General features: G+C 47.6%; 1 protein-coding gene across 1 annotated transcript in view; it reads right to left on the bottom strand.

Moving 5' to 3' along the window:
• The window catches only part of Tbc1d10a (TBC1 domain family member 10A), a 34,271-nt gene extending 15,152 nt beyond the window's left edge, over positions 1 to 19,119 (bottom strand). The window contains exon 1 of the mRNA XM_005366134.2: positions 18,861 to 19,119. Coding sequence (XP_005366191.1) covers positions 18,861 to 19,069 — 209 coding nt within the window. The 5' untranslated portion in view covers positions 19,070 to 19,119. The remainder of the gene's footprint in view (positions 1 to 18,860) is intronic.
• Positions 19,120 to 20,079: the final 960 nt, after the last annotated feature.

Below are 20,079 nucleotides of genomic sequence, written 5' to 3'. Positions count from 1 at the left end.
CTAGTTCCAGGACAGGCTCCAAAGCTACAGAGAAACCCTGTCTCGAAAAAAAAAAAAAATGGCTTCTCTTCCAGTAAAAGAACCTAATCTGGAGGTTGGGAGGGCAGACACTGAGGCCTGGCTGTCCCTAGCACTCCGCACGGTTTCCAACTACAGGTGGGTATGTCTTCCCACACAGGATGTCCATTTTTTTAAAAATCAGGTTAAAGATCCTTCAGTAATGTCAGTCAGGATCCTAAAAAGCATGTCTGGTTTCTACAACAACCAAGTCCCACCAGGGCTGGAGAGATAGCTCAGCAGTTAAGAATACTGACTGCTCTTCCAGAGTACCTGGGTTTGGTTCCCAGTGCTCACATGACAGCGACCAGGTGTCTATAATTCCAGTTCCAGGGGATCTGATGCCCTCTTCTGACCTCCACAGGCACTGGTACATAGACATACATACAGGCAAAACACTCATACACAGTAAATAAAACTAAAAACTAAAAACAAAACAAAACGAAACAAACACAAAAGCCAACAAGCTAGTCCCCTTCCTTTTCTGTGCTTGTTTTCTTTGATATGTGTACAGGTGATACTGTAAATTGACTTTAAAAGGATGCCAAGAGGGGAGCTGAGGGATGAAGCTGGGAGGTTGGGAGTGCTTTAAACAGCTTGGTGTATAAAGGCCCTAAGGTGGCTCCCTCCTGACAGTGTGGAGTGTATGAGCCAATTGCTAGTAGTGAGAGAGAAACTAACCAAATGCTCTGTGGGGGTACTTCAGGTCAGGAGCACACTCACTTTCCAGAAAACCGTCTGGTGTAGGAGGTCCTTCTGTTGGTGTGTTGCTTTCATTGGTTAATGAATAAAGAAACTGTCTTGGCCTAGTTGATAGGGCAGAACCTAGGTAGGTGGGGAAGACAGAACTGAATGCTGAGAGGAAGAGAGGCGGAGTAGGAGAGAGACACCATGGAACCGCCAGAGACAGACATGCCAAATCTTTCCCGGTAAGCCACTGCCACATGGTGATACACAGATTAATAGAAATGGGTTAAACTGAGATGTAAGAGTTAGCCTTACATCTTACAGTAAGAAGTTAGAGCTAGTGGGCCAAGCAGTATTTTAATTAATGCAGTTTCTGTGTGGTTATTTTGGTTCTGGGCAGCCGAGACAAACAAGTGGCCGCCCCTGCAACAATCCTCTTTCTTGAAGGTGGTCTGAGGGGGTTTCTATACCCAAAGAGCCTACTAAGAGCAATCTCTGGGGTCAGCCTTTACTGGAACGGCACGGGCTAGTACTTATCTCCATGGCAGCCATCCTACTGCTGAACAGGTTCTACTGCTAAATGTTCTTTCCCCAGCTAGGACAGAAATTTCCTGGTATCTCCTCCCTCTAATTTCAACACCACCTTCTGGGGCTACAGTGCTCGCACCCTCTTATACCAGACACATACAGCGTATCCCTTGTCACCCACTCACCTACTCTTGTCTGAAATGCTCTTTCTTCTGTCTTCTCTGTCAGCACCAGGGCCTCATATACCATCAAAACCCCCAACAACAACAGTAGGTAGCATTTATACATCACTTACTACTTAACTAATTCTGTCTCAGGATTTCATGTGTTTATCACATGTACCCCAGGACAATGTCACTCTCTCCATTAACAACAGAATACCAGACCTACATGCACAACTGTAAGAAGTAAAATTGAAACGAAACAAAGGGCTGCGTGACTCCACAGCCATGTTCTTGACCTTTATGCTATAGTCCTACACATCTAGAGGCCAAACCCTCAGTATCCTCACAGCCTGACCATCTGTGTGTGTAACTTGCAGACCTTCATCTGGCTTGCAACACTGTTTCTCAGACTTTAAACTGAGGCCCACAGTAAGACCCACATTCTATATTAAGTATACATTCATATAACTGAAATGTTTTATGAAAGAAGTTTCCCTTACATGTAGAAATATGCACTCTGGTTTTCAAATCAATTTCAGACAGTTTTTTTAAATTAGGTAGGCTGGGCATAGTGGCATAGATCCCAGCACCTGGAAAGTTGAGACAGGAGGAGTGTCATGAGTTTGAGGCTAGCCTGGACTACAGACTAAGACCCAAAGTGAGATGATTCAGTGGCTGAAGGTACTTGCCTCCAAGCTTGACAACCGGAGTTTGACCCCTGAGATCTGTTTTCCTTAGACCTCTGCACACATGTAAGTGTGCGCATGCACACACACAAAGTATTAATAAAGAATCACTTATTTATTTTTGGGTTTTTGAGATACCCAAAATTTTGGGTTTCTCTGTGTAATCCTGGTTGTCCTGGAACTTACTCTGTAGACCAGGCTGGCTTGAACTCAGAGACGTACCTGCTCTGCCTCCTGAGTTAAAAAAGAACAAAACAAAAAAAAAAAAAAAAAACTTTTTTTGTTTTTGAGACAGAGTTTCTTGTAGCTTTGGAGCTAATCTGTAGATTTTGGAACTTGCTCTGTAGACCAGGCTGGCATCAAACTCACAGAGATCCACCTGCCTCTGCCTCCCGAGTACTGGGATTAAAGGCATGTGCCACCCCACCTGGCTCAAAAAAAAGACTCTTTAAAGTTACATATAATCCTCTGGAACGGACTCCAGTAACTACATGAATGGATGGAGACATTACATCTGAAATGAATGTTCATTACAGTGTGGGTTTGCTCATACTGCTTAGTGTTATCCACTGCTGGTTGAATCAGGTCTCACTTATGCAGTAACTCCTACTCCTGATTTTCTCTGACATCATAACTTCCATATATATTATAGTCAGGCATATACAAGGCACTTCTACCTACAGTAACTGTCTTTGTCTCTCTAATGTTCAAAGAAAGGGAGCCCTAACAGATTAACTATAATTTCCATTTGGGCAATAAAGAGAGTGGACCAGAACAGAGAAGCTTAGGCAAAATCACAAAGTTAGAAAGCAGATGGCTGACCAGAGCTTCTCCTCTGCCACAGTAACTCACGCACTGACGCTGACTCCCTATGGGAGTCTGTGGGGAAACTAGACCCTGTTCCAGATAATGCATGGTTTTATCTGGCCCACAGGCCCCTGGAGAAGTCCATCTCCTGCCTGTGTTCTTACAACTATAGTGAGAGTCAGTCAGCCTATGTGTAACTGCCCAGCAAGGTCAATAGGATGGATAGGCATTGCTGGCAAGTACAACCTCAGCAGGAGATGCTATGCTTAGGCGATTTGCTGTTTGCCAATAGAAGGAGGGCAACTCAGAGACAAAGGTGGTAACTGACTACAGATCCTGCCAGGCTCCCAGACTCTCAGACCTAGCTGTGCTGTGCCATCCTATGGCCCAAGGTGGCAGTGACACTTCACATACCCCACTCTCTGCAAGCCCTCCCAAAACTCAGAAGTTAGAGGCTTCTAAAAGCTCAGAGCAACAAGCCCACTTCCTAAGGTTCCTGAAGTTTCTCTCCCTAGTCCTTTGAGACTTCTGTTCTCAATCCCCTGGCCCGGCAAACTCAGTAGGGTACTGTACATGCCCAGAACCCTTATATCCTATGTGGAAGATACACCTTGGTTCCCCTCCTACAAGCTGCACTCCCTGAACCCTAAGCAGACATACTTACTAAAGTCACAGACCACAGGACTCGTGCTTTTCATCTCACTCATCAGGGATACTAATAGGGACACCCCTGAAGTCAACCCACCTAGGAATGCATTACAGTTCCTCCATCTGTTCGCTGGAAACCATGAGCTGGCGCTTCCCCCAACCTGCTCAGCTCCGGCTACATCACCCCTGGGCCTTGTGTATGATGTAAAAAGGCAGTCTTTGCTGAGCTGCATCCCCAGCACTACTTCATCTTTAGAGGGACCACATACACACCTTGTATTACCCAGGACTGCAATGAAGAATAAACACATACCGTGGATAGTTAGAAAATGGCAGCCAGTTCACAACTTGTATTTGGAAATATAACTTTCACACTCATTTTCTCTTCTAACGAGTCCCCAAATGCAGCTCCTGGACATAGGCAGGACAAGATCATCCTCATTTTACGTAGAAAGCCACAGAGGTCCATGAGATAATGTCATTTATTCTATGACACATGAACTATAGTTCCTGGCATCTATCACTTTATTTTGGGGGTGGGGGCTCAAGGCAAAGTTACTCTGTGAAACAGTCTTGGCTATCCTGGAACTTACTCTGTAAAACAGGATGGCCTCAAACTCACAGAGATCCACCTGCTCCTGTCTCCTGAGTGCTGGGATTAATGGTGTGTGTCACCACCGGCTGCATCTATCACGTTTCAGCTATGAGAAAGAAAGAAGGGCTCTGCTTCTCCATCCTCTAAGCTCCCGGTTTCTCATTTCTAATAGGGTGGCTAATGTCACCTGCCCAGGGAGCAACTGTAAAGATGCCTCAAGAGCTGCCCTTGTACTAACTGCTGAGCCACTACAGGGTACACATTTCCCCCTGGAAACGGTTCTTATCACCTCCATTCAGCATGGTTAAGCAATCTGCCCACATTAGATAGCCTGTAAGTGGAGACTGTCACTCAGACACTAACCTAATAGATATAAGTACCCCACACAAAACACAGATTGTCTTTGTCATATTCCCTTTCCCTACTCTTTCCTACCGCTTAAGAAAGAGAAGAATATGAAACAGATTTCAAACCTGCACCTCTAGGACAGAGACAAGGTCACGTGAGGAAATCCCAATCAAAGTGTGGGAATTAGAAATATGCAGAGAAATATGGTTAACCATGAGGAAAGGGGAGCTGGGAAGATATATGATAAAGAGGATGCCCTGCTCTACACACTGGGTGATAACTTCTAGAGTTCATACTCTAAAAGGTAGTAATGCCTGAAAGTACACATAGCTTTACAGCCAGTTTCATAGAAAGGGAAGGGAAACTAGAGTATGGGAGAAGGTGGGTAAGGGTGTGCAAATGGCCGACAGTCAGGCCCGACAGATCACACAGTTAAGAATACCCTTTCCAGGTGGCACATGCCTTTAATCCCAGAGGCAGAGGCAGGTGGATGGTTCTCTGTGAGTTCAAGGCCAGCCTGATCTACAAAGTGAGTTCCAGGACAGCCAGCATTGTTAGACAGAGAAACCCTGTAACAAAAAAACAAAACAAAACAGCAACAAACAAAACAAAAAGAACACCCTTCCCAGACAGCTGGGGAGGTCTGGTGTCCAGAGGGTAAGTGACTTGCCCAAGGACATGCTGTGGGTGGCAGGGAAAAGGTGATGTCTGTAGCAGCCTAGTGCTCCCTCCTGTGGTCTGGCCTCTCTGCCTTGGAGCTGGCTGGCAGTGGCTCCTGTCTGGGTGAGAGAGTCTGGCTTGCTTCACTCTCCCTCACTCCCAGTGGCAGTGAGTTCTGGACCAACCTCTCTATCCCATGAGGCACTTACTGGCTCTGCTCCTTCCGGCTCTGGGTCAGTGCACAATGGTAAACAGGTTCTCTCCACCCTTCACTGGCCTCGGCATCCTGGCCTCTGCCCAGCTCTCCACTCTACTCAGCTCCACCCTGTTCTGTTTTGCAGACTCCAAAACTCAAGGAATCATCTTTTAGCCACTAAGCTGGGGAGGGCACAGATAGCAAAATGCCCAGGGAAGCTCTCCCTGACAACTACAGGAAGCAGTGGAGGCTCTTCTTAACAGAAGCCACCACTTTCCCAAAACCTGGCTGTGCTCAGGCAGAGTGGTGTTGGACATTTTCTGCTTGTGACTGAGCACTTAGCTCACAATCTCCCTTGTAGACACCCAGAGTCCACCCTGATCCACGTGTGACTCCCTAGACCATCCTTACCAAGCTGTTAGCTCTCACCTACTGTCCTGACTCACTGTGTTCACAAGGGCCCTCCTTCTGACACTTCCTGGCTCCCTATTGCCCCCATCTACAACAAAAATTGTAGCCCCTGGTTCTCCAATCCTCCTGTCCCTTGCACACGACTCCTCTCTCTCCTAGTTTTACTCTAGGTGCCCCCTCCCTGAGCCACTTCTCTCAGCCGCCCTCCACTTCTACCTGGCTCCTACTGACCACTGAAGATCTCATCCAAAACTGCCTCTCCTGTCTGTGTCGCCTCTAACTGCTGCAGGCACTGCACAATCAGCACATTTCACTACACACACTTCTCTCCAGAGCCTTACAGGGAAGATGAGTAGAATACAGACTCTACCTTTGCAGAAGCCAATGGTGCAGAAGCCGCTGGATGGATAAATAACTCATACACACTGAAAAGAGGGCACAGAGCTTGGGAAAGGTGCTAGGAATCTGCAAGAAGCCCCGGGGTGAGGGTGGAGACGTTTGGGGAGCTGACTTTTAAACTGAGGTTTGAAGGCTGACAGGAAGTGGCTAGGCTGAGAAAGGGGGAAAGAACATAGCAGGCAGAAAGCCCAGTATGCACAAGCACAAGTTAACAGGAAGGGCATGGCTTGTGTGGGGAATGTGAGCAGTCCAGCAGAGCAGATCCAGCTTCCCACCTGACCTCTGCTCTGCTGAGGCAGCATTCCTTGAGGAGGTATGCTCCTAGCGAGCCCATCAGGTCATACTCTACAGTGCGTCTCAGGCTAAGACCATTACCTAGTACCTAGCTGGCACTTACTTGATCAACACATGGTGAACGATTTCCTTTGTGACCTCAGGTCTGAGTTCTCAGCAACAAGCTGGGAAAACTGACTGCCTTGAGACCAGGCAGATGCACAGTAGGAGTATGCCCTCTCAAGCCTAACACAGCTCTGGATCTTGAAGGCTAGCAAAGGGCTGAGCTCAGATCTGCTTGAAGATGGCCTTTTACAACATTATAGTTCTATTCAATTAACTTGACTAAAGTCTGTAATAACACTTACCAGGCACTTGCTAAGCACCAGACACCGCTCAGCATCCAATTGACATCATTTCATTTAACCCTGATAACAAAGCCCATGAGATGCATTCTCCAATTACCAGCCCCACTGGGCACATGAGAAAACTCAGACTTTCAGCAAGCTAATCACTGCCCAGGGTATATGGCAAGCAATCCCTGGCAGGTGAGGCTAGGCCCTCTGTTCTTCTCTGACTATGCCACCCCACTGCAGCACTCAGTGGGATGCACACAAACTTTGGCCCCAGGAAATTAGTGCTCAATGAACTCCCACTCACAAGCAGTGCAACACTTTGCCAGTCACTTTAGCTCTCTGGGATGAGGCTTCTGCCGATGTAAAATCAGGGTTATAATGATAACCACATCTCCCAGAATTAAGTCTGATGTGGAAGTGATTTCTTTCTAATCTGTTGCTTTCATTGGTTAATTAATAAAGAAATTGCCTTGGCCCATTTGATAGGCCAACCCTTAGGTGGGTGGAGTAAACAGAACAGAATGCTGGGAGAAAGAAGCTGAGTCAAGGGGTCGCCAAGATTCTCCCACTCCAGACAGACGCAGGTTAAGATCTTCCCTGGTAAGCCACCTTGTGGGCTACACAGATTATTAGAAATGGGTTAGATCAATATGTAAGAGCTAGCCAATAAGAGGCTGGAACTAATGGGCCAAGCAGTGTTTAAAAGAATACAATTTCCGTGTAATTATTTCAGGTATAAAGCTAGCCAGCTGGCGGGACACAGCCCGCCATTCCCTACAACTTAAGTTCAGAAGAGACAAGTGACAAGGCTACCACGCAGCTCCTCTGTGAAATGGCATTAGGTAACAATGGCAAGAGAATGGAGGGGTCACCTAGGCATGCCAGGAAAACAGGACAAAAGTCCACAAGGCACAAAGAGGGAGAGTGCTGATGGCAATTATGAGGCAAACCTGGACTCAGGAGATTACTGGGTGGCCCTACGAGGACACAGGACCCAGGCAGCCCTCTGCCACACACTGCCCTGAAGTTATCAGTAAGCCTACCTCCTCTCTCACTTCTGTTTTTTCTTCACAGGCCACATAGAAGGAAAAGCAGACCTAGAGTCAGGGCTGTCAGAGGGCCTTGCTGCAAACGACTCAATAAGGAACTAATGGGGGAATTCCCAACCTGCCCTGATTGGTCAGGGAACTCCTGACCTCAAGCTGAGTAGAACTGGCTCCTGCCTTACCCCCAAGACCATGGACGAGTGAGCTGCGCACACGAGGGACACATGTGCTGGGTGCTTTTTAAACATCCTCCTCCTAAGATCCTCTTCCACTGCCACCAATGCCCAGAGAAGTCACACGGCTGGAAAGTGTCAGGAGGAGGCCTGAAAGCTAAGTCTGCTGGTGTCTTGAACTTGGGCTCTTCCATGTCAAGACAGGGAGGAAAAAGAAAAAATAGCATCTTCCCGGGGGCAGACTAGGAAGATTGTTCTGTGCACACAGTGTCCAGGGCCAGATGCACTGAGAATGAGCAAGAGCTCCTGGAACCTATGCTCCCTCACACCCAGCTTTTCTGTCTCATTTCAGGGTGCGAGTAAGGCAGTGTGTGTGTAGACACGGGACAGGAGCTGTACTATTCCTTGTGTGCAGACAGGGGACAGGAGTTGTACTATTTCTTGTGTGCAGACATGGGACAGGAGTTGTACTATTCCTTGTGTGCAGACGTGGGACGGGAGCTGTACTATTCCTTGTGTGCAGACGTGGGACGGGAGCTGTACTATTCTTCCTTGTGTGCAGACACGGGACAGGAGCTGTACTATTCCTTGTGTGCAGACAGGGGACAGGAGTTGTACTATTCCTTGCAACAACTCAGTTACAAAACAACACAGAAGACCTGTTAGGAAGAGTAAACATTTAGGGCTGGGCTGAAGTCCTAAGACTGTGGCAGGAAGAGGGGCCACAAGGAGATCACCAGCTTTAGTAGGATGGAAAACCGAGACCCCCAGATATCAGGCCCAGTTCCATCCCTTGTTCAGTCAGTTTCCCTGCCTGTAAACAAGGCAATTTCCATTACTCCATCAATTTCCCATTGCTCCCATAATGGTTACCAGAGACGAAATAGATAAAGCTCAACATAGTGACACAGGCCCTTAATCGCAGCACTTAGGAGGCAGAATTAGGCCGATCTCCCTGAGCTCAATACTGGCCTGGTTTACATAAGGGTTCAGGCTGGCCAGAGCTACATAGGAAGACACTGTCTCAAAACCAAAAATAAATAAATAAATAAATAAACAAACAAATAAATAAATAAATAAATAAGCAAGCCCACCCAGGAGGTCTCACCAACATGCTGCCTAAACACGATCTGAACTAGGCTGGTACTGACACTAACAGACGTGCTAACGTGAAGAAGTAGCACACAGGGACCCATCCCTAACAAAGAGCCACAGACAATTAAGGATGAGAGTAGAAGACTGGGAGAAATAGTCTTCCCCTGACAAGAGCTCATCTATTGGTCATCCAATACCAAATGGTCAGCCCTGAAAACTATATATACAAGTAACATTATACTGACTGTGTAGGCCGTGTTTATATATTTAGGAATAAACACACACACGACTGCACATGAGGGACAACTAAAGAAGAGGCCATAGCCAGGCGGTGGTGGCGCACACCTTTAATCCGAGCATTTGGGAGACAGAGGCAGGAGGATCTCTGTGAGTTCAAAGCCAGCCTGATCTATAGATTGAGTTCCAGGACAGGCTCCAAAGATACACACAAACACCCTGTCTTGAGCTGGGCATTGGTGGCGCACGCCTTTAATTCCAGTACTCAGGAGGCAGAAGCAGGTGGATCTCTGAGTTCGAGGCCAGCTTGGTTTACAGAGTGAGTTCCAGGACAGCCAAGGATATTATATAGAGAAATTCTGTCTTGAAAAACAAAACAAAAAAGAGGCCATAAATTTGAGTAAAGAGTGGGTGTGTGTGTGAGGGTTTGGAGGGAAGAAAGGAAAAGAGAAATGATGTAATTATATCATAACCTCAAAGACTAAAAGGTCTTTTTAAAATTAAAAAAGAGATAAATCTGATTTTAAAAAAAGAAATAAAGCTTCCTTCCATCTGAATACATCTCCACACACATGTTCAGTGCACAAAGCTCATCCAAGAGGAACAAAGTATGCTGAAAGTGCTGGCTTCTGTGGAATGTGCCACAATGACCCCTGGTGTTGAGGCTACCTACCAAAGCATTTTTCCAAGGCCATTTCTCAGAATGTTTGAGATAGATGAGCTCTATTTTCTCTGCAGGGAAACTGAGGTTTAGAAAGGCCAAGCAGCTGATGATATGAGAGTTTACATAAGCGACCCCAAAATTCTACCAAGGGACTTCTACAACTCATAAACACTTTCAGTAATGTAACAGGATCCAAGATTAACTCAAAAAAATCAGTAGCCCTCCTGTACACAGATGATAAATGGGCTGATTAAGAAACCAGAGAAACATCACCCTTCACAATAGCCACAAATAGCATAAAATATCTCGAAGTAACTCTAACCAAACAAGTGGAAGACTTGTGTGACAAGAACTTTAAATCTTTGAAGAAAGAAATTGAAGAAGACACCAGAAAGTGGAAAAATCTCCCATGCTCTTGGGTAGGTAGAATTAACATAGTAAAAATGGCAATCTTACCAAAAGCAATCTACAGATTCAATGCAATATCCAGCAAAATTCTTCACAGACCTTGAAAGAACGGTACTCAACTTCATATGGAAAAGCAAAAAATCGGGGCTGGAGAGATGGCTCAGCGGTTAAGAGCATTGCCTGCTCTTCCAAAGGTCCTGAGTTCAATTCCCAGCAACCACATGGTGGCTCACAACCATCTATAATGAGGTCTGGTGCCCTCTCCTGGCCTGCAGGCATACACACAGACAGAACATTGTATACATAATAAATAAATTAATTAATTAAAAGAAAAAAAGCAAAAAATCCAGGATAGCCAAAACAATCCTGTACAATGAAAGAATTTCTGGAGGCATCACAATCCCTGACTTCAAACTCTACTACAGAGCTACAGTATTGAAAACAGCCTGGTATTGGCATAAAAACAGGCAGGAGGACCAATGGAACTGAATCGAAGACCTGGATATTAATCCACACACTTTTGAACACCTGATTTTTGACAAAAAGCAAAAAATATCAAATGAAAAAATGAAAGAATATTTAACAAATGGTGCTGGCAAACTGGATATCAACATGTAGAAAAATGAAAATAGACCCATATCTATCACCATGCACAAAACTCAAGTCCAAATGGATCAAAGACCTCAACATAACGCCAGCCACACTGAAAACCTCATAGAAGAGAAAGTGGGAAGTACACTTGAACACATTGGCACAGGAGATCACTTCCTATATATAACCCCAGGAGCACAGATATTGAGAGAAACAATTAATAAATGGGACCTCCTGAAACTAAAAAGCTTCTGTAAAGCAAAGGACATGGTCAACAAGACAAAACGAAAGCCTACAGAATGGGAAAAGATCTTCACCAACCCCACATTAGACAGAAGTCTGATCTCCAAAATACACAAAGAATTCAAGAAATTGGTCATCAAAAGAACAAATAATCCAATAAAGAATGGAGTACAGACCTAAACAGAGAACTCTCAACAGAGGAATCTAAAATGGCTGAAAGACACTTAAGGAAATGCTCAACATCCTTAGCCATTAGAGAAATGCAAATCAAAACAACTCTGGAATTCCATCTTACACCTTAAGAATGGCAAAGATCAAAAACACTGATGACAACTTATGCTGGAGAGGTTGTGGGGAAAAGGGAACATTCCTGCATTGCTAGTGGGAGTGCAAGCTGGTACAACCCCTTTGGATATCAGTGTGGTGATTTCTCAGAAAATTAGGAAACAACCTTCCTCAAGACCCAGCAATACCACTTTTGGGTATATATCTAAAGAATGCTCAACCGTGCCACAAGGACATGTGCTCAACTATGTTCATAGCAATATTGTTTGCCATAGCAAGAACACGGAACCTAAATGCTCCTCGACCAAAGAATGGATAAGAAAAATGTGGTACATTTACACAATGGAGTACTACACAGCAGAAAAAATAACAATATCTTGAAATTTGCAGGCAAATGGATGGAACTAGAAAACATCATTTTGAGTGAGGTAACCCAGATCCAGAAAGACAACTATCATATGTACTCACTCAAAGTGGTTTTAAAACATAAAGCAAAGAAAACCAGTCTACAAACCACAATTCCAGAGAACCTAGACAACAATGAGAACTCTAAGAGAGACATACATGGATCTAATCTATCTGGGAAGTAGAAAAAGACAAGATATCCTGAGTAAATTGAGAGCACGGGGACCTTGGAAGGGGGTTGAAGGGGAGGGGAAAGGCAGGGAAGGGAGCAGAGAGAACTCAATAAAAATCAACAACAACAACAACAAAAAAAGACCAAGCAGCCTTCTCAAGGCCACACAGCTATTTAGTAACTCAGGGGAGACCAGGACTTGGGTCTTTTGAGCCCTACTCAGAAGCCTTTGTTTGCACTGTGTTCCTAACCCAGTTATTTTATTTGAGCCTCACAAGCCTTTGCATAGCTGCACCTGTAACCACTTGTCTAATGTGCGACTTCCCTGTTAGACTATAAGCCATTTGAAAGTAAGACTGGTTTCTATCTGGAAGCTGACACAGGGCTATACATATAGTAAATGCTGGATAAAAAGCAGGGAACTAGCCTGTGATTGAATTAGGAAACATGCTTAAGCCATAAACCACAGAAATAAATTGGAAAACTGGCACCAACACCCTCATATACCTGTGCTGAGTTAAGAGTACTTTTCCCATTCTGTAGCCTTATGCTTCCAGCCAGAATCTCTAATCTCTAAGACTGCCTCTCATAGACACTGTACTCACCTGGCCCAGCTAAGGCACCAGCTGGAAGAAAATCAAGATACTCCATGAAATCAGACTAACCCCTGGCTGTCATTCTCCTCCCCTTGATCAGTTTACACTAAGCCGAGAGCCAAGTCCCCTGTCCCAGCTGCCATGCTACCTTAAGCTAAGGATTTCTATGTCTTCAGACTTATTCCTAGCTCCTTGGAGAGAAGCTTGGCTCTCCTTGTAGCTTTTCATACCATCCAATTTGTTTACCAGGCAGCAACTATAAAGCTCAGTGTTACTCACCCTCCCGCCTCCTCCAGCCAGGTCAGCCAACTCTCTGTCCTGCTAGAGAGAGACAAAGAACCCCTTGATGTGCCCTGGGCATTCCAGCCAAGCTATGCACCTTGGGAATATGACAAAGGCAAATCAGCAGCAGCCCACTGCAAAGGCTCCGGAATAGGCCGTGTAAGAGGCCTTTCCACCTCTGTCACTCTCAGGGTTAGCCACAGTCCAAGCTCTAATGACTTGCCAGTCTCTTCCCCCCTCTTCCAAGTCCCACCATAAATCCTTTGGCCTATCTTGGATTTTCATGACAATTTCATCACCTGTGATCCAGCTCCTCTTTCTGTCATCTTCAACAACCTCTGAGACACAGGAGGACTCAGGCTGGCATTCAAGGCTAACTTAACTGTCTGTCTAACCTCTTTTCCAGCCTAACCCTGCTTCTATCTTGCCTGCCACCACTGCTCTTAGCACATTATATACTTCTCAAAGAGCTGGCTTTTGGGTGGAATGTTGCACATAAGTCCTTTCCATCCAATGAAAAGACCCTGCTTGTCCCTTCTGAGTGCTGGGATCAAATGGCACTTCTTCATAGGCTCCTGTAGGCAAAGCTGCCGCTTCCTCCTGTAGATACTAAGAGCAGCTGCACACCTCAATTACAGCCTTTATCACTCAACATTGCAAAGATTTGTTTGTGGTTCTGTCTTTCAACCAGTCTGAATTCCTTGAGGGCAACAAGACAGAGATGTCTTGTTCAGTTCTTCATCCAATCACAGCATCTGGCAGAGCAAGCATTCAAGAGTGTCTGGGAAATAAGCTCACTGCTAAAGTGGCTAAGCTAGCAAAATGAAGCCTTTAGCTGGCTCCCCAGGTTCCCGCATGGGCTACCTCACTACCTAAGCAGAAATAAAGAGCTAATCTGTGCCGGCCTTTGCAGGGCTAGACAAGGAGTAGGGTAGTGTGGGGCAGGAGAGGTGGAAAAAGGAAGATGAAACAGAGAAACCCAAGCTGGCAGCTGCCCTAAAGTCCTGGCTAAGGGAGCTTTGAAGCAGGAGTTCTGGTTTGCCAGTGGGGCAGCCAGGCCAATTTTCTCTCTTCTAGGACTCCCCTCAAGGAACCCACCTGGAAGAAGAAAACTGGTCTGGCTGCTTCAGGATTTGTCATGTGATGAATTTGGGGCACTCTTTTCTGAGGTCTTCAGGTGCTTGTGTTCAGAATGGACACTACCACCCCTTCAAGGGAAGTGAAGTTCACCTGATTAGGACTTTGTCTTGCCCATAGGGCAGGGCCTTACTATGACCTGAGAGGTGGGAACTACTCACCTTTAAAAGGGGAAAGAATATTACTGAGCACCTACTCTTTCCCAGGCTCTTTTCACACAGCAGTTCATTTAAACCTCACAGCAATCCCCAGAAGTCAGCACTAGCATAATCTTTTCATGGGTGAGACTCTGACGTTCAGAAATGAGGCGGCAAGTTCAAGGTCACACAGACAGCCAGACTTCAGAGGTTGTATTAGGAGAGGGCCCAGAACTACCTTCCTCCCCGCATCCCGGTGTAAACAGACTGTGGCTGAGCCTCAGTCAGGTATTGTTGTCCCCTACTCCCAGGTTCTGCTTCAGGCCAGATGCTGGGAAGACAAAACATCAAGCAGGCTCCACCGCTTATCTCTTTCCCACAGCTTAGGGTTTCTAGTGAGTGGACACACAGGCACCTTCCCAGGACGGCAGCTGTTGAGCTGCCTCCTCCTTTAGCCTTTACCAAGTCAGATCTTGTCTGAGGCTCTAGAACAGTACGGAATTTTCCTTAGAGGCTGAGAAAAGGAAATGAGAACAAATAAGAAGGCTCATGGTCAGGAGTCAAAGACTGTACACACATGTACTGTCGTATTCTTTCAATGGATGACCCAGGGACCACTCCCTGCCAGCTCCATGCTCTCCTGGGACCTGTCCTAGCTCAAGAGAAGTGGAGAGTCTGAGCTTACACACTAAAAAAGGCAGTGGAGGCAGTATAGCAAAGGCAGGCTCTGGCTTGCCAGAAGGGCCCTGGCCCCACCTCAACAAAAACTGGCATAGACCAGTCTGTAAGGATGCCAATTAAGTCAGTTCTATGACTTCCAAAGTCATTAGGCTGATATAATTGGCTAGAAGTAGAGGGAACCAAGGAATTAAAGAAGACAATACTGCTGTTCCAGATGTTTCTCCCTGAGCTCAGCTCAAATCACTTGCTCCCCTAACAGGAAGCCAATGCCCACAGGATCCCAAAGAGTGTAACTCCTGACTCATCTGGCCTACATACTGAGCAGACAGAGGCAGGGTGGGAAGCTCCAGCCTCAGGCTAGTGCTGACAATCACTTGGAAAAAGGAGAGGAGGGTTAGGGATTTACCTCTCCAGATACCAGGGATTTAATTTACGACCTTTTCCCCCTCCTGACCAACTTTCAGACAGGTCACTCTTTCCCCTCAAGAGACGGAAGGATAACGTCACTCCTCCCTTCCCACCCTTCCCTGCTCAGAACACCTGGTCTTCCTGGGGTTTTACTGCCCAGCTAAGTCTTGGGTTAACCCAGAACTAATGCTGCCAGGGCCTCTGTCTGTGATTGTGCCACCCACAGGGTCATTCATGGGCTAGTTGCTTTCTTCCCTTTGGCTACTGCTCAAGAGAAGACAGGGAACAATTCAGTTCCACTAACGGTTCCCTCCAGAGCAGGCTGAATGACAAGATGGAAAAGTGCAACAGCACAGGGAACTCTGGTTCAGGCCAGACGGAAAAAGCAGGGCTAATACTTGTTTCACATTCATCTGTGACAGTGGCCACCTCTAAGTTCACGTCTAGTTTTCTGACTTGGTACATCTATCAGTAAAGCATTTAATTAATACATATGGAGCATTTATTCCACCGCAGACCTGAGGAGAGAAAGAGGTGAACAAGGCTGGTTGGTCCAGTCCTAAACCAATTAGACTAATGACAACACACTCTTTTCCTTTCTGGCCATTCCTGTTAGCCTCCTACACTGTCAAGGGTGTAAGGAGTGCGGAGGAAGCAAGGAAAGGTGATGGCAGGCAGATTCCTGTGAGTTATCTTCAGTTTTACCTGCCTGCCTGCCTGCCAACCGATTTCCTGCTGGAGATGAAGGGCCACAGTTATGGATGGTGAAGCCGATCCTGACCTTGGATTCTAACATCCTGGATCCAAATTCTAATTCTGCTGTAATATGCTAAGTGAACTTAAGCAAGTTTTTGCTTCTCTAGCATGTTTTATCTTCTGGACACAGGCTATACTGGACAATCTTCTTAAGATCCATTGCAGCTTAGCCTACAATTTTATTATATCCTTTAGGTCAAAATGCAACAGACATCAGAATGAGGAAGCCTCTGAATTCTTTCCCATTCCCACAGCCCTTGGCAACTACCAAAACTGACCTATATTGAGACAACCTTTGACCCAGAGTGTCTGAAATGGACCTTTAATCTGGAGACAGAGTCCCCATCATCTCCACTGCAGGACATTTGTGCTAATGTTTCACTTCTCTGGGATGGCACATGGACTCCTAGCCCTCAACCACGAGACTAGGTTCAGGGCGGTCACCCTGAAACTTCCCACAACTTCCCCTCTATGGCCTTGGGCAGGGACTTACTTTTGGCTTTTTTAGAACCACAGTATAAACTAAACAAGGAAGATCCAAGCTTTCTGATTCCAGAGATCTTGCTAACTGACAAGCTGAAGGGAGACAGGCAGGGAGACAGAAGTAGATCGGGGCTTTCATTCAGCTGTGGCCTCCCAGACACTGGAGATGTGGAAGGCATCTGCAGAGTCACATCCCAGGTTTGTAGTCGGAGGGTGGAGAAGATAGACATCTGGCTGCCTGGTTGGGGATGAAAGCCAAAGGGAGGTGCTCCCGTTGGGCGACTCTTCCCACAAATACCAGAGGTACGCCCTCATTTTTCTCTTCATTTCTCAGACCCTTAGAAGGAGAAAGAAAGCTATTTCTTTGGCTATTACTTGTGCCAGGCAGAGTGCTGGGTGATTTCATGTATTAGATTCTCATTTTTCTCAGTAGCATTGGATTAATTTTACCCTTGAATAAACAGGTTAGGGATTCAAGATCTGCCCAAGGTCACACAGCCAACAAGTATGACCCCTAAGTCTGGCCCTTCTTCACTTTATGCATTGCCTTGTACCCTGAAATCTGGTTAAATGCCCAATAGGCATGGAAGAAGAATTCTCATGCTTTACAATGTATCAGCAAATCTAAGCTGTTGCTTCCAAGACCCCACAAATAAAACTGAATCCCTTCCTACCCCAAGACTTCACCACCCTAGGCGCCTGATCTCTGATGCCTGTGCCCTAAATACACTCTACATGACGCTCACACCAAGGAAACTAGGACGGAGTCAGGGTGAAGGGTGAGAATCAGGGGTTCTCCTCGTTTTGGACTGGACGAGGCTTAGCTTAATGTGAGCAAGTCTGGAGGGGGTGGTGGAGACAGATCCAGTGGGTGGGAGGAAACTCCTAGGGCAGAAGCCTGGATTTGTAAGATTCTCCTCCTAAGGAGGAGGAGGCCTGGGGAATAAGAGACTCTTGGAGGGGAGGGGAGTTGTGATAATATGGAACTGACATTTATATGGGACAGCTTTACAGAATGGGTTTATTAAGATAGTCAAGTACTTCTGTAAATCCCAGGAATAGCTGGGGACACCTTGGGCAGTCACACCTAGTCAGAAGAGGGGGAGGATATATTCTGGAGTAAGGCTCTCCTGGTGACGGTCTCTAGAAACTGGGAAGCACACTCACTATGGGAGGAGGCTTGTCATCTCTCTGTATGGCACTAGTCTCACACTACAGGCCACTGGGATATAAGTGGGATCTAGAGGCCATCTTCCTGAGGGGCCCACCACATTAGACTCTCAAGTCTCTAGAGGACTGACTTCCAGGGGTTCTGTGGGGCAGACAGCTGTATAGTCCAGCATGCTCATCTTGGAGGGAAGGCGCTACTCCGCTGTCTCACCTTTTTCTAATGGTCAATGGGGTGCCTGGATGCTCAAGGGTGGGGTGCCCCATGAGTGGGGATCCTGCTGTGTCCCTCCTTCTCCTGCCCTAGATCTGGAGCTGGGAAGAAAGTATGCATGCACACAGCAGCCTGGGAGTCTGCTGGCTGGCTCCTATGGTGATGACGCTGACAGAGAGTCCTAGCACTGAGGGGCTGTCACCCTAAAATTACTAGGAAGGGGGAGTGTCTGCTCACCTGTTGCCTGTGACAATGGACAAAGATGCCTTTTGGCAGAAGGTTTGTGTGAGAGAGAGAAATAGACACTCTTTGACCTTTCCATGATGGAAAGAAACTGTAGGTGATAAGACGGGTCTGAGAGTGAACTGGCCAGTGTCAACGTGTCTACGTATCGTGATATAAGGTTAGTGTGACCTGGGGTGGGGCCAGTCGGGAGTCCTGAAGTCGACCTAAGATTTCCTGGGATGGGGATCCTGAGGGGGTGAGACAAGGATTCTGTGGGGTAAGGGAGAGGTGGAGAACAGCCATGGGGAAAGTATGGGACAGCCATCTGTGCGCATGTCAGGGGGTGGCAAAGTCAATCAGCCTAAAGACCAGGGTGACCTAGTGTGAGTCTAGTGGTGTTGGTGGCTATCCCCCAGTCGCGAGGGCAATGTGAGTCCCTTGGAGGGAGCAGATCATTCGATCCAGGGGGGTTACTGGCGTGGGGACCGGGAGGAAGGGGGTGGCCTGTCTGTCCGACGTAGGTAGGAAGTAGACTCCGCTTGGGGCGGGTCCGTGGGGATGGGGCAGTGGAGACACGTTGGTGGGTCAGGCCCACGCCTGCGCTGGTCCCGCGCCCGGCCCAGACCCCAGCTCTACTCACGCGCCCTCGGCGCCCTGCGAACCCACGATGAAGCCGAACTTGTCGATGCGACGCTCGGCGAAGCCGTTGGCCTCCGAGTCGGAGCCGACCGAGCTGAGCTCGTCGGCGGTGGCGGCATCGGGGCCCTGGGCCAGGCTCTCCCGGGTCCCGGACAGGCTCCCGCCCGCTGCGGGCGCGCGCGGCCCATTCTCTCTGCTGCTCTTCGCCATCCCGGCCGCGCCCGCCACCAGAGCGCCAGCGGCCACCTCAGCCGCTCGGCCTCTGCCGACGCTGCCGACGCCCCGCCCACGCACCGCGCCCATTGGCTGCCGAAAAGCTGGGGGCGGCTCCCCAAGGAGCTCCCACCACGCGCCCAATGGGTGCCGAGGGGCCCGGGCCCCGCCCCTCTTCCAGGCTGGCGCCAACTGGACCGACGTGAGGGGGCGGGACAACCGTGAACACGGACCCTCCTTCCCTGGCTGCCAATCACACAAACTCACCTGGACGAGATCTTCTGGCTTTTCCGGGTTGGCCCGGCGCTGGCGTGTCACCTGCTGCGGCTTTCGGGGGACAAAGGCCTTGGGCTTCCCCGGAGGTCCCGCCCGCCTCTGCCTCAATGGGCCCGGTCCTTGCAAAACGGTCGCGGGTGGGGCTGCTTCACCCGTTCATTTACAATGATCAGAAGCTAGTGGGTTTAGGTATCTGAATCACCTTGCTGCTGTTTAGGGGCGTTTAAATTAACTCGTGGGAGACGCTATAAGAATAATACAGGGCAGGGCGGTGGTGGTGCACGCCTTTAATCCCAGCACTCAGGAGACAGAGGCAGGTGGATATGAGTTCGAGGCAAGCCTGGTCTACAAAAGCTAGTTCCAGGACAGGCTCCAAAGCTACAGAGAAACCCTGTCTCGAAAAAAGAAAAGAAAAAATACCGAGCCGGGCGTGGTGGCGCATGCCTTTAATCCCAGTACTCGGGAAGAGGCAGAGGCAGGCGGATCTCTGAGTTCGAGGCTAGCCTGGTCTACAAAGTGAGTTCCATCCAGAACAGAGAACCTGTCTCAGGGGGGAAAAAAGAAACAACAAAAACAAACCTGACCTAAGCTCTACTTTCCCTTGTAATCTTTTTCCTTCCCAACACCTTTTTTGGTGAAGGTTGATTTATATTGTTTTGAGATAGGGTCTCCAGACCCTATGTAGCCCAGGGCCCTCCCTAGTCTCCCAAGTGCTGGGATTACAGGTGTGG

This window comes from Microtus ochrogaster, unplaced genomic scaffold (genome assembly GCF_000317375.1).
Source record: "Microtus ochrogaster isolate Prairie Vole_2 unplaced genomic scaffold, MicOch1.0 UNK6, whole genome shotgun sequence".
Taxonomy (NCBI): Eukaryota; Metazoa; Chordata; class Mammalia; order Rodentia; family Cricetidae; genus Microtus; species Microtus ochrogaster.
This window is presented reverse-complemented; position numbering and strand designations above follow the sequence as displayed.